The 13267-nt window shown below is 29.4% G+C and overlaps 2 protein-coding genes across 8 annotated transcripts in view; both read right to left on the minus strand.

Annotated features, from left to right (window-relative positions):
* The window catches only part of LOC136271259 (uncharacterized), a 129989-nt gene extending 128201 nt beyond the window's left edge, over positions 1–1788 (minus strand). For all 3 annotated transcript variants that reach the window (XM_066070878.1, XM_066070879.1, XM_066070877.1), the window contains exon 1: positions 1641–1788. The gene's annotated coding sequence lies outside the window, so the exon portion shown is untranslated. The remainder of the gene's footprint in view (positions 1–1640) is intronic.
* An 824-nt stretch (positions 1789–2612) lies between these two features.
* LOC105329733 (uncharacterized) lies at positions 2613–12924 on the minus strand. 5 transcript variants are annotated; one of them, XM_066071762.1, is made up of 12 exons: positions 12905–12924; positions 9338–9403; positions 8530–8611; positions 8223–8448; positions 7286–7402; positions 7124–7178; positions 6827–6973; positions 6062–6111; positions 5743–5788; positions 4717–4798; positions 3551–3821; positions 2613–2944 (listed from the first exon to the last, which is right to left on the minus strand). In XM_066071762.1, the coding sequence occupies exons 3-12, from the start codon at positions 8575–8577 to the stop codon at positions 2751–2753; spliced, it is 1236 nt and encodes a 411-aa protein (XP_065927834.1). In that variant the 5' UTR covers positions 8578–8611; positions 9338–9403; positions 12905–12924; the 3' UTR covers positions 2613–2750. The 5 variants fall into 5 exon arrangements, with proteins under 5 accessions (XP_065927834.1, XP_065927835.1, XP_065927832.1 ...); XM_066071763.1 differs by lacking the exon at positions 12905–12924 and adding an exon at positions 12411–12767 and having other exon boundaries at positions 6062–6097; positions 6828–6973; XM_066071760.1 differs by lacking the exon at positions 12905–12924 and adding an exon at positions 12411–12767.
* Between the last annotated feature and the right edge of the window lie 343 nt (positions 12925–13267).

The following is a 13267-nucleotide window of genomic DNA, read 5'->3' on the forward strand; positions in this document are numbered from 1 at the left end:
ATGGTACAGAAGAGGTGTTAAAATTGCGAAAGACTTTTTATATGAAAATGGATCATTTCTATCGAAATGTTAATTAAAAAAAAAAAAGAAATTCAGTTTTAAAATGTTTTATGCAATACAACAGTATGATTAGTGCTGTAGCAAAGTTTGTAAAAGGTTCAAAGCTCTGTAAGGTAACATACAACAATAGCATTGGTCCTTTTGTTCCTTAAAATTGTGTTGAAATTCTTTTATTCAAGAAATGTATCAAACATATTTACAAACTAATTAATACTAATATAGAATGTATTGTACTGGATGTATTGGAAGATGGAATTCCATTATTGTACAAAGAGGATATCCTGAATAAATTGTACATGATGTGTTTAAATTTGCAAGGTCACTACAAACTCTTCTTTACAGTGGTTACAATATAGAGCATTACATAGACTTCTTCCAGTTAAACCTTACTTGAAAAAGCTGACATTAGTTAATTATGACACTTGTACTTTTTGCAAGAGTGGAGTTGAAACCATTGCACATATCTTCACATCGTGTCCTACTGTACTTGCTACCTCGAATAGCTTGAGTATGCATATCTACAATACTGTCTCAAAGAGAGTTAGTATTTAATGTAATCAATATGTTATTTGGAGAGGCTCCTCTCTCAAAGTCAGATTTAGTCATTAACTTTCTAATCTTATTAACTAAATGGTATATCTTTCAATGACTTTGTAATAAAAAAAGAAAAACCATAAACATTGTTGGGCTGATGTGCCAATAACATTTTAGATATTGAATTGAAAGTTGTCTAGCAATTAGAAATTCTTCTTTTTACAAACATATTACAATATGGTCTGAATGGAGTAATATTTTCTGTATTATATAATATATAGAAGAGCAGAAACAATATACATGTTTTTTTCTGATTGTATCAACTTCATAGTTGATAGATACTTATGATCTATTGTGTGTTTGTATATGTATGCATGTGAAAAATGAAATTACAGAAAATTGCAAATAAAAAAAAAATATTTTAAACAAAATTGCCCATTCTATAAACCTTACATCTAGAATTTGAGTGTAACAATATTTCGTCCAAAAACGTGTTTTTTCAATCCTATACATTTTTGCAAGTGATGCTTTAGTTCACATTAAATAGTCTCATAGTTAAACTTCGTATTGGACAATATTTCCAGTTTAGCTTTACTAGTTAAAAACTAGTCATTTGTAATTTAATATTTCATTGTGTCACATATCATGTGTTTAATTTTCATTAAAATTTTACCTTTTAATTTTTTTTATTTTATGTGTTTCTTTATTTAAGAAATAATCTGTTTTACACAGTCAAATTGGGGCACATGGCTACGTTACATTTTTCTGTTTAGTACCCAAAGTTAAATGTTTAAATTTCCGGCAAAAATAGATTTTGCTCAAGTTCGAATTAAAGGTATAATATATCTACATGAACGATATGGATATTTTTCAATTTGTCATATATGAGTTGTGACACAATTGAGTGTAGATAGTTAGATGAAGAACAAATATTTTGAGGCATTGATTATTACATGTATATAATTAAGAGAGAATAAATCAAAAAAAGTATGCATAATGATAAATTGCATAAATCGGGTACAAACACATTTTAACGATATACTCACAATATCTGCTCATAAATGTCAGTTTCACAGAAATGAATCAAAATCTGGTGGATTTGATTCAAGATAAATCACCGAAATATAACATGTACACAAAACGAAAATACTTCCACAAAGAGAGTGTTTATTTCAAAACATGAATGTGTCGAGAACATGTTGTTTCGGTTTCAGATTCAATTTCATTATCCGTATTTAACGAAGCGTAAATTTGGATGATTAAGGCTCTAGTTTCATTTTTAAAACAGGTAATGGGTTAAAAACGAATGCTGTATTTCTGTCTTTATCACAAAACGTTTTGTTGAATAAGTGTATTACTTTAAGTACTAATATTTATCACCTCTCAGGGTATGATTGCAAGCTCTAATTTAACGTAAGAATGTTTGCCATCTGCTTTGTTTTTGACACTTCTTGAATACTAAAATTGCATTTAAATAGGCAGACCTTAAATCAACTGCAAAATAAATGTTCATAAATCAATCAAAAAGTTATCACTGTTTATTTGTAATCAATACATCATCTTTGAAAACGTGTTTAGTGTGTACACACAAACATAAGAACTGTCATTTTTGGATTTTAAACCAAGTCGTGTTTTCGGAAGTTTGAAGTGTGTCCATGCAAGGCAATTCATTCGAAAGGCAAAGTGTATTTCAGAGACATTTATCAAATACATTGAATCCGTTCTGTTTTTGTACCTTTCAAATTCATGTAGTACAAATGGTTCCCATAAAAATTTGTTTGCAAGCAAAATGTGTTTAAATAGTATTACAATTAACTAATGAAAACAATTTTAATATTAAATGTAAATTAGCATATCTGCTCATTCTTTTTTTTCATTTTATGCTGATGGTATACGGATGCTGCTATCAGTTCAAGTCTTTCTCATTTTTTAAATCTGATTTAAATGTTAGTGTTCTAGAATATATGAACATTGGAATACACTTTGTCAAAACCCCGAAAACAAATACTCTGTACATGCATGTTTAACAGTTTAATACGGAAACAAACGTATGAAAACAATGTGTATACAACATAAAGTTTTAATGTCAATATGTGATGACTTTTTAATACACTTAAAGCTCTCAGACGTTGCTAAACCGGACTGGAGTATGATCTTTACTTTACAAGTTCAGCATTTTGTTTAATTACAATTTCAACTGATTTAAAGAAAAGTCGTTCATCTGGAGACATTTTGCATCTTTGTATTAGTTCGTCTACATCCCACATCTTACCACACTTTGGACATGGTAGACCTTTAGTTAAGGTACCCGGCAATTTCTCTTTTGTCCAATCAAAAAGTGTATTTGGAGCTGTATGTAACAAAAACATCAATATCGTCATGCAGATTATACAAAGAAAGTACAATGATCATGAACTCGTGTTCTGAAATATAACTATTGAGGTGTGAATTTAATAATAAGAACTAAGTTTGTGAAAAATATTTAGGATTGTAGAATCTAGAATCTTAATCATATTCCCAGATATGTAATTCAAAAGATTGACAATAGATAATTATATATATATTGATATAAATCGTGTTACTGCAGTCCGAATAGCCAGTCTGCTCTGTAAATAAATGTCTAAGTTTAAGTGCCGGTGTGAAATTTTTAGGCATGACTTTATCAAGAACAAACACATGCTATTAATAACATACAATTATTATATTTACATTTTCAGAGACGAACAGCAACTGTGTGATTTATTGAAAAGTAAATATATGGTTTGACAGTGGTTTAGGCACTTGAAATGCAAAGTCAACATCACACACATCAAAACTGTTCATGCTTTGTCACAAAATACCGATATGACCTCTTCGCTAGATAAATTGTGGCATTATTCATACAATTATATTGAGTTATTACTAATATATGATATCATACATTGTGCTCATTATTATTTATATACTGTATATTTACCTGTCCAATGTTCGCAGCTCATTTGACATTTTCCCCCAGTTAAACATTTATTGGATATGACATCATTAACTACAATTTTGTCATCTCCCGTCTCTGTCGTCCTGTCTTGGTTTCCTATCATCAATTCACTGGGTATCTCTTTAAGGGTTTTGATTTCAGTCTCATCGTTGAAAATTATTCCTTCTCCTTTATCAACGATTAATAGTATCTCTTTTGGTTTTTTAATCTTTGCAGAAAGTAGATCTCGTAAATCACCAATAGTTTTGACGCCCTATAAAGATAAACAAATGTGATTTCAAAATACCTGAATAAAATGGTCAACATAGTTTAATCAATATCAGGTAAACTTTAAGAAATCTGCCATTTTATTTATCTTATTAGTTACAGAATTTGTCAAAAAAGTTTAATGAATTTTAAGTTTGGTTACCCTTGTTTATAAATATATGGATATGTATATACATGTAACTCTTATTGCATTTTTTTACCCGCCTTACCTAATTGGTGTTTTCAAAATTTTCGAGACATTAGTTAAAAATAAAACATTTAAAACACTTTTCAATGTGAATGTTTTATTAAACAATAATTATTAACCTTAATAAATATTGTTTTTGTAATATTTTTATCCTCATAAATACAGTGAATGTGTCCAATATATATCCGTTTATCCAATTCCGAGTCTTTTTTATTCCTTCATGGACTACATGTAGGAAATTAATAAAAAGTTTCAATAATGTGCCAAAGTCGGCAATCGGATCTTTGTGTCATTTAAAGAGCTTTAATATTGATGAAATTGTGAGTAATTATTATTTAAAAATATCACTATTATTTGCGACAAGGTCCGAAGAAGGCGAGTTAAAGGGTTCTTATCAATCAGACAACTACATCCCAAATAGTATTAATATTGACTGATTTCATTTTTTACATTGTCATTTAAACCTTAAATATAAAAAAAAAAAAAAAATGTGTTACTATCAGAAACATTTCTTATGATAAACGTAATGGTAAATGGTTTGAATGGAAACCTTTCCTTCAATGTTTATACCTCAAGAGACTTTATTAATTTCAATTTCTACAAAATTGTATCAACTTGAATAGTTTTTTGTTTTAATTGGATCATGGCTTGTATGTTTGTGTGTGTTTTTATAAATACTCTAAATTAAATTTACCTTAAAAGAACAACAGTCTTCGATATCCCCAGACAAACTACGAATTCTGAATTGTCTGCTTTCTTCTGCTATATCAGAACACCTTTATTACAATAAGTAAAAAAATGCAAAATTATCTCTTACTATGCACCCTATTTGTACTGAATAATCAATGAAGGTATAAACAAACATTATTCTGTTACATATTTTCCGTCTAGCATTAACATTCAAATGTGTGTTCTTTAAAACGTGAATTCCATAGTATTTTTCAAAGTTTTTCATTTTTTTTTTTTTTTGGTCAATTTTTCTTTTGTTTAAACAACACATTTGTTTCATATTACAAATATATCAAACTGGTATTTTAAAAATATCAAAATGTTAACGCAAAAAATTTAAAAAAAAAGTAAGACGACCTTGACCTTTTTCTTACATGTATCTCAAGGTAAAATTAAGAAAAAGTCCAAAATATTCCTATAAAACTGTAAGACTGAAGGACTTTAAACTTAAAAAATGGAAAGATGATATATAGAAGAGTTAAATCCAAGTCATAACATAAGATTTCCTTAAAATTAAAGACGTGTACCATATATTGAAGATATAAAACACAGTTAAACTCTACCAAAAGTATTTTTCCTGACCTATATTTCGGATTATCAAGGTTTAATTCAAACAAAATTTTGCCTTAACCTGAATACAGTGATATGACATTTAGACTAGCTAACATCCTTCTATTTTACTTATCAAGTTTTCCCTACATTACAAATTAAATGGAGAAGGAGAGAAAAGAGGTTAAAAAGACAATGCTCACTAGTTTAATCCTAGGATCTATATTGAAAAAAAAATATTGTTTAAAAAGTTACCGGATTTTGTTTCGAACATATGTGCCATCATGATGTATTTTGATATACATATGTATTATTCAAAAAAATCCTTTTTCAACATCATCTGGGTTGAAGGGATAAATTGTGATATTTAATATAAGTTATGAATTTGTAAAATATGTAATTATATAATATTGTGTGTTGGAACTGAAATAGATTCGTGTACATTTTTTCCGCCGTTATATCACCGCCTTCATTCTGTTCTTCATTTCCTAAAATCGAAAATTACGCCATTGTTATCGTTCATACAATATATTTAACTCTGAATTGGGCAAAACTGCAATCAAGGAATTTGTCCATTTGTACTTTTTCTTACAGTTTCTTTAATTACTCAATTAATGATTTCCGACAAGAACAATTTAAAGAATTACATGTGTATATAATGTTGCACTTATATCAAAATCGTAAATAATCATTTTTTTTACTTTTGGGTGGTGATAACTTTAAGAAAAGCATTATGTTACAAAAGCATATTAGTAAATAACCTTCCAACAAGTGTAATTCTACTGCCTCCTTCCGGTCTTCCAGTTTGTTTCATAAAAAAATAAAAGATGCATATTTATTTTATTCATAAACATTTCAACGGTATATTTAAATACGTTTATTGTTATTTAGCTATATTAAAAAGACCAAGGTTATTCAGTGCATTGTTCTTGAATGGGGCATAGTTACGGTTTTGTTCAACATTTTTTTTCTATTTCTAAAAGTCAACCAAAATTTGAATGTCAGTTGTCAAGTGTTCAATTAAATACAGAGCTCGCAATTCTTTTTTATGTAAACAAAGCCTATGCTATGTTTTTGTTTAAAAATACAAACAGTACTTATCATTTTTCTCCCAAGTATTTTCAAAGTGCCTTTACTTTGTCCCAAGTTTAAAGCACTTTGCAAAAAATGTTTTAATATCGACGATATCAACTCACTTTGAAAAATAAATATAAGTGCCATTATTATATAATTAGATAAAGAATTTGTCTCAAAACCTCGATGCAAACAAAAATATGACACGAAACTTGTTTAATAATTAAGAATTGCAAGCTCCGTATATCGGTTTTATCTTGAAAGGTGTTGTTAAAGTTTTAGCGGTTCGTTTGCATGATTCATCATACCATTATGCGTAGAGATTTAAATATAAACAATACAGTTTTAGATTTCTCTGCTGAGTTAGCTTACTAAATCCATCAATAAATAAAGTAAATAAAACATAAAGCTAAAGACAGACTTAAATTTACTTTTTATCAATAAAGTTCTTACTTTCAATATCGTTCTTTTTCAAACACTGTTTTGTAAACTTTATCCATTTCAACTTGATTCCGACTAAAAATAGCAACAACAGCAATGCCAATATTCCAAAACTAACAGCAAATGCAGATGTGGTAGAAGTATTGCAATCCACACTCCTAAAAAGAGGATACGCTTAATGTCTTCTGGAGTTTATATTCTAAACGTTGTGTCAAAAGTTTTTTATTAAAGACTCTCTGACATTATATACACAAGATACGTTAACAGTTTATTTATTCAAAACGTTAAATCAAATTCACATATCTTACATTCTTTGTTGGAAAACAGGTGTTTTATTAATTATTCCTCTGTAACACGTCTGGTCTAAAATAGATACAAGTATATTCATGATAAAAGATTACATTATAGTAACTTTAAAATTAGTTGATATTAAAGGAAAACATAATTAAAGTCTAATAATAATTGCTTACACTTGTAAGACTCATTGGATGGGAACCTTGATGGACAGGGAGGATCAAACTTTGTACAGTCCAAACCAGGGTCATTAATGATTCTTTTGTTTACTTCACTAAAACGGGCACAATATCCTAAAAAGAAGAACAAACGATATACTTGCATGATAACTAAGAACACTAGATAAGCCTGAATTTCAATCAACATATGCCATTTGTCAAATATTTTGTCTACAAATTTGGTAAAATGCAATTTAAGATGCAATCGCTTTTCTTCCAATATAATACATTACATGTATTTATAGCACATGTATATTATGATTTATTGGCAGTTTATTGTTGTTGATTGTTTATATGCATTATCATCATCATCATCATCATCATCATCATCATCATCATCATCATTATCATCATCATCATCATCATCATCATCATCATCATCATCATCATCATAACTTTGCTTGGGAACTGCTAATTTTAATTTCAATGGACCAAACAATTTAAACGTATTTTAGTTCATGAAAATCTTCATAAATTCACTGAGGAAAAACGATCATTACGAAATTGTTCTGTATGCTTACTATGGCCGTTTACAGAGAAGCACCAGTAATCGCATGTCTATCATATGATGATTTTATTAAAGAATAAGGAGTCATTACTTAAATATTATCAGGTGATAACTTTGGTCGTTGCGTGCTAAAATCCAATAAAGCCCGAAGGACCTTATAACAGATTTGATCACGCCCGACCGAAATTATCACGTCACAATATTCAAAGAATTTAAAGAAGGGTATTTCTTTCACATGTACACACTTTTCAGCCATTTACCAAAGAATAATTTGTACGCTGATAAGTTAATTTCATTACGCATTTCTATAAACGATGCAAAAGTAATAACTGCTGCCAATGTCGTTGTCTTAGCGAGCTAAGAAAAGCTTTAATCCCATGTATTTACTTGCCATAAACCATACAGGTGCACAAAGTTCCAACAACTCTGTTGTGTCTTTATTAAGAACACAGTGGTACACGAAGTTATCAGCCTGTGTACAATTCTGAATCTTTCCGAGGAAATCACACTTTTTCCTCTCCGCTGCCGATTTCCACTCCATACCGTTGGAAGGACAACGAGAAACAATGGAGACGGTGGGTATTGACTCAGGACACATTGATGATGTTGAAGACTAAGAGGACGATCAAAGAGATAATTAAATACAAATGTTTAAGCACAGTTAAATAATAGTGAATTTCGTTCACTTACTTACAAAGAATGCCCCACTGGCAAACATAATGGCACAGAGCACAGACATCATTGTTTAATATACAATATTCTGAAGTCCCATTAGTCTATAAAGCAAAACAGACATATACATGTATACTATTCATTTCATTTAGAATCAGAAAACTCACCTATATGTCTATAGATGATTGCATTCAAGTTGAAATTTTCAACGTTACTATGTTATATGCCACCTTTTTTCAAAAATGTTTGTCCTTTTTTTTAAATCTCAGTCTACCCTACTTTGTAAGATTTACAAATTGTACTTAAACTTGAATATTACGTCAACTTAGTCCCAAGTTTTTAAAGGGTTTTTTTCTGAACAGTGTTTTACACAACGTGTTTCACCATATTTCATTCCAATTTTTATTTTAATCTTTTATAAACTTCCACCGTCATTGTTGTATTGTTTTCCATTTGCTATGTGTTAACCATATACTATCTAATATACTGACGTTTTTATTTACTGCGCATTTAAATTTTGTTCTTTAGGTCAAATTTAAATATAATTTTTATCACTGTTCCAAACAAGAGTTTCAAATAAAAGATTGCCTTGAAAAAATCATTGGGGGGGGGGGGGGGGGTCATCTCCCCTATCCAACTTTTCCGTTTCATTTATTAATATAGAGGTACACTTTAGAACACAATCGTTTCAATGTTTACTTATCATAAGGTTTACTACCAATCTATGTCGTGGTATAAAAATATATATGCATATATATGTATGCATATTTATTTGCATTATTTAAACCAGAGCTGTCAGATATAAAGTATATGCCATATGGTTAACTCACCCTACACTTTCTGCCAAGACGTTAATTAGTCTACCCGCGTTCCTGGGCCCCCCGTTCTGGAAAGTTCTTCCCATCAAAAATAAAATGACATTAAATTAATCCATTTTATTTAAGATTTTTTATTTTACTATAAATTGCCAAACCAAGGTATATACCTGCGATGCATTATGAATTCTTACAGTTTCCACCATGACGTTAATAAGTCAACCGGCGTTCTTTTTTACATGTACCCCGTTCTCAACAGAAGTTGTGCTTAGGAAGTGTTAATCATCAAAAACTAAATTCGTGCATTCAAGAAACGAATTGCCTTATTTCTTTTTTTAACATTTGTCAAAACTTAACTTATCTGTATGCTCTATATAAGTCACAAATAAATATATTCATTCATTACGTAGTAATTCAAAATTATTTCGTTGCAAGTATCTATTTTCATGTAAACTCCACTGACTTGAATCCACCAAAGCGTGTTCACCACCTTACTCTTTTCTTTGCTATTTCGGGCTTGTTTATCGAAAATGAAAGTAGGTTTTTAAATAATTTCACAGAAATTATTTATCAGATGAAATCACTATTAGCTTACGGACATCATCTTATACGTGTTGTGATACCAAAGGTGTAAGCAGTTAGTCTGATGAAGGCATTTTTAGTTTTTTTGCAAAAAGTATTAATTCATAAGTATAGATATTAATAGGTAATAACCGTCAGGTTATTTGGATCGACTATACTTATTTCATAGTTATGTAAAGATAACATATAAATTCTGATTTCTGTCCCTCAAACCCTAATTTTTAATTTTAATTGTAGTCGGCAGACACATTTTGATAAGTTGAATGATGTAAAATTTCCTACTCAAATGTACAAATGGCGGCGGAAATTTAACTCTTTTAAATCTAGAAACGTAGACGTATAAAATCATTAGTAGATAATAGAATCAAAGATGTATTTTAATTATCATTCTGTTAATATTGATAGAAAAGGTCGAAGAATGTATCGCTTTTTCATTTTTCAAAACAGAAATTGTCACAAACAAACTTAATTACAAAAATAGGAGTAGGTTTGATTCTTAGTGTAGTATCTCTGTTGAACGCTTAGTAAATGGCAATAAAATTTGTACATGTATATGTTATACACCCATGCTATGGTTGAGATATGAATTTTTTAAAGAAAACTTTATATGCCATCTGTTTGAATTTAGAATCAAAACTTTGAAATTCGAATTGTTGATTTTATCAATATTTTTGAAAAATTGAAACATAATTACTGTGTAAAAAAGCCAATGATGTATATGATATAAGAATTTATATCTGTTCTTAAAATTATTGAATAAAATTTCCAAATAAAGTAAATCAAATTATTTAATTGTGTCAAAAAATTCAAAATGTCGAAAAAAAAATCCTAATGCCATAAAAGGGTTGTAGTTCATATCAAATATCTCCCTTGAAAGACAATAAAGTGGTCAAAAAATAATATATGTTGTAGAGGACTTATTCATGTTCATGAGCTAAAACAAAAAGCAAAAATAGTTCATTGACAAATAATTTTACGTTACAACGGCATGTTTCCGGTTAAAGTACTATTTACTGTTATGCTTTACCATCTTTGTTTCTGTAATCAAGAGTTCAACGAGCAATATCTTGATGCTTGAAGAATAATTTTTCAAACTCAAGCATATTCTTGCATTTAAATGTTTACCCCTCCGATCGCCCCAATATTCCTTTACGGTCAATGTTAGCACACCATTAAATTATACAAGTATTCACTGGTTGTCTGCTATTTGGGTAAACAGCTAACCGTTTGTATGTATATAGAAAGGCCGAGGGTATCCGTGTTCGCATAACGAAATAATGTTTCAACTTAAAGTAATGGAGCGTGTACATCACGGAATAGAGAACTGACCTACAGCGAATACTTATTCACATCACGTTATTAAGTTTAGACGTAACGTCATAAACTTATGACATTAAACTATAAAGTGTTGACATAATAAAACGATATATTTACATCATGCAATAAAGTGTTGATAAAATGTAAAAATACATTGATGTCATATTATAAAATGTTGACACAATGTATGGATAGAATCGCGATATGTACTGCAGTGTTGATATAATGTAAGGATATATTAATAGCATGTAATAAAATGTTGACATAATGTAAGGATACATTTTCCCCATGTAATACAGTGTCGAAATAATGTCATGATGTATTGACCTTTGGTTGTATAATGTTGGCATAACGTAAGGATAACTATACATCACAACGTAAAAGTTGTCATCATGTTAAGACATGTTTACTTCATCTAACGTGCTTTTGACATCAAGTAATAACGATTTGACCAAGTGTAAAGATATATTCACACCACGTAATTAACTTTGACATAATGTAATGATAATCTGACATAATGTACCTATAGTTTTATGCTATAAGGCAGCGATGGCGTTCCATAGTCGATTAATCTTTAACCTCGTTTGTTCATCTGGTCTATTTTTTCATCCCTATCATAAACGACTGTTCTTAATTTTTTTTTCTATTTGACAATGTTACCCGTTAAGTAAGCACAATATATAAAAACGAGCCATGTCCGATTATTAAAAATTTCACCAGAAATGTATAATCTATTTAACGAAGGTCCATTCATTTTTTTTTAATTTTCATTCGTTCGAAATCTAGAATTTTAAGCATAAGCAATATCACCTATACTACAAAGGACCTTCTATTCTTTTCGTTGTCATTTATTCAAAATTCAGAGGTCTAAGCCAGAACCCCATTAATTATCGACAATAATGTAATAATCAAAATATATATCCAAACTAATATAATGTGTCATTTTATTCAGTCTTTTTAAAATGGTCAAAATCATGTTAGATTTTTAGTAATTCATCGTTTAAAATGGTAGTGGCTGCTATGGACTATCATTATATTCATTTTCTTATTCAATCTTAATCGATTCTTAAATGGCGGTTTGAAGTTATATTTAATCAAAACTAAAGAAATGCAGAGTAATGAAATTGTTAACAATTATTTACAAAATAAACAAGTTTTTCAGTAAAAACTACAATACAAAAATACATACCTTATTATGCCGATTATAAAGTCTTATCCAAGAGCTAGAAATAATCTAGGGTGCAATCTGCACGTCTGATAGAGACTGAATTTTCAACGTTGAACAGTTTCGTAATTCTTTTTCAAAAACCCAGGTTGTTTTACTTTCGGTTTGCATTGAAATTCCTTTTGTAAACTTGTTCAAACAGACAAGGCACAGATTTTGACAAAGGGTTCATATCACTATTTACAAAAGTGATTTCGTAGTTAACATAATGTAATTAACATTCTGTATCATTAAAAATGATTTGCTCATTTTTTCAAAAATATTAACAAATAGTTAAGCATGTTTAACAAATTAGTCAATTCTGTTATATAATTTAATGTCTTTGTATGAATATTTCATTCGTTTGCACAAGTTATTTAAATGCAATTGTTGTCTGGACTTTGAGGTCCACGCAGTAAATATATAAGCGAGGTTAAACCGGATGCTATAGAAAAAAATCAGTTTGAGCATGAACTTACCTGGTTCTTGTGCAATATCATGGGTACCTATGGGAACGAGGGTAGCACACCTTTATATGTTTCGGGATCGGGATTCCATGTCATATGCACATGTACAGAAGCACTATAATTATTGTAAAATTATCAGTAAAGAGTATAGAAACAAAGTATTCCCTTTAAAGAAAAAATGGGCATGTGATATGAACTGACAGCATTGGTATAACGCGAATTGAAAAAATCGTAGTTTGTGCATATTAATTAACATTAACGTATTCCATAAAGTTGTGTAACAATGCACTTTGAAAAAAATTACGCATTTTGAAAAAAAATCAAAAGGCGTTCAATTTGAGACCAAGTCAACGCACTTTGAAAAAAATTCAAAGA

Source organism: Magallana gigas, chromosome 9 (genome assembly GCF_963853765.1).
Source record: "Magallana gigas chromosome 9, xbMagGiga1.1, whole genome shotgun sequence".
NCBI lineage: Eukaryota > Metazoa > Mollusca > Bivalvia > Ostreida > Ostreidae > Magallana > Magallana gigas.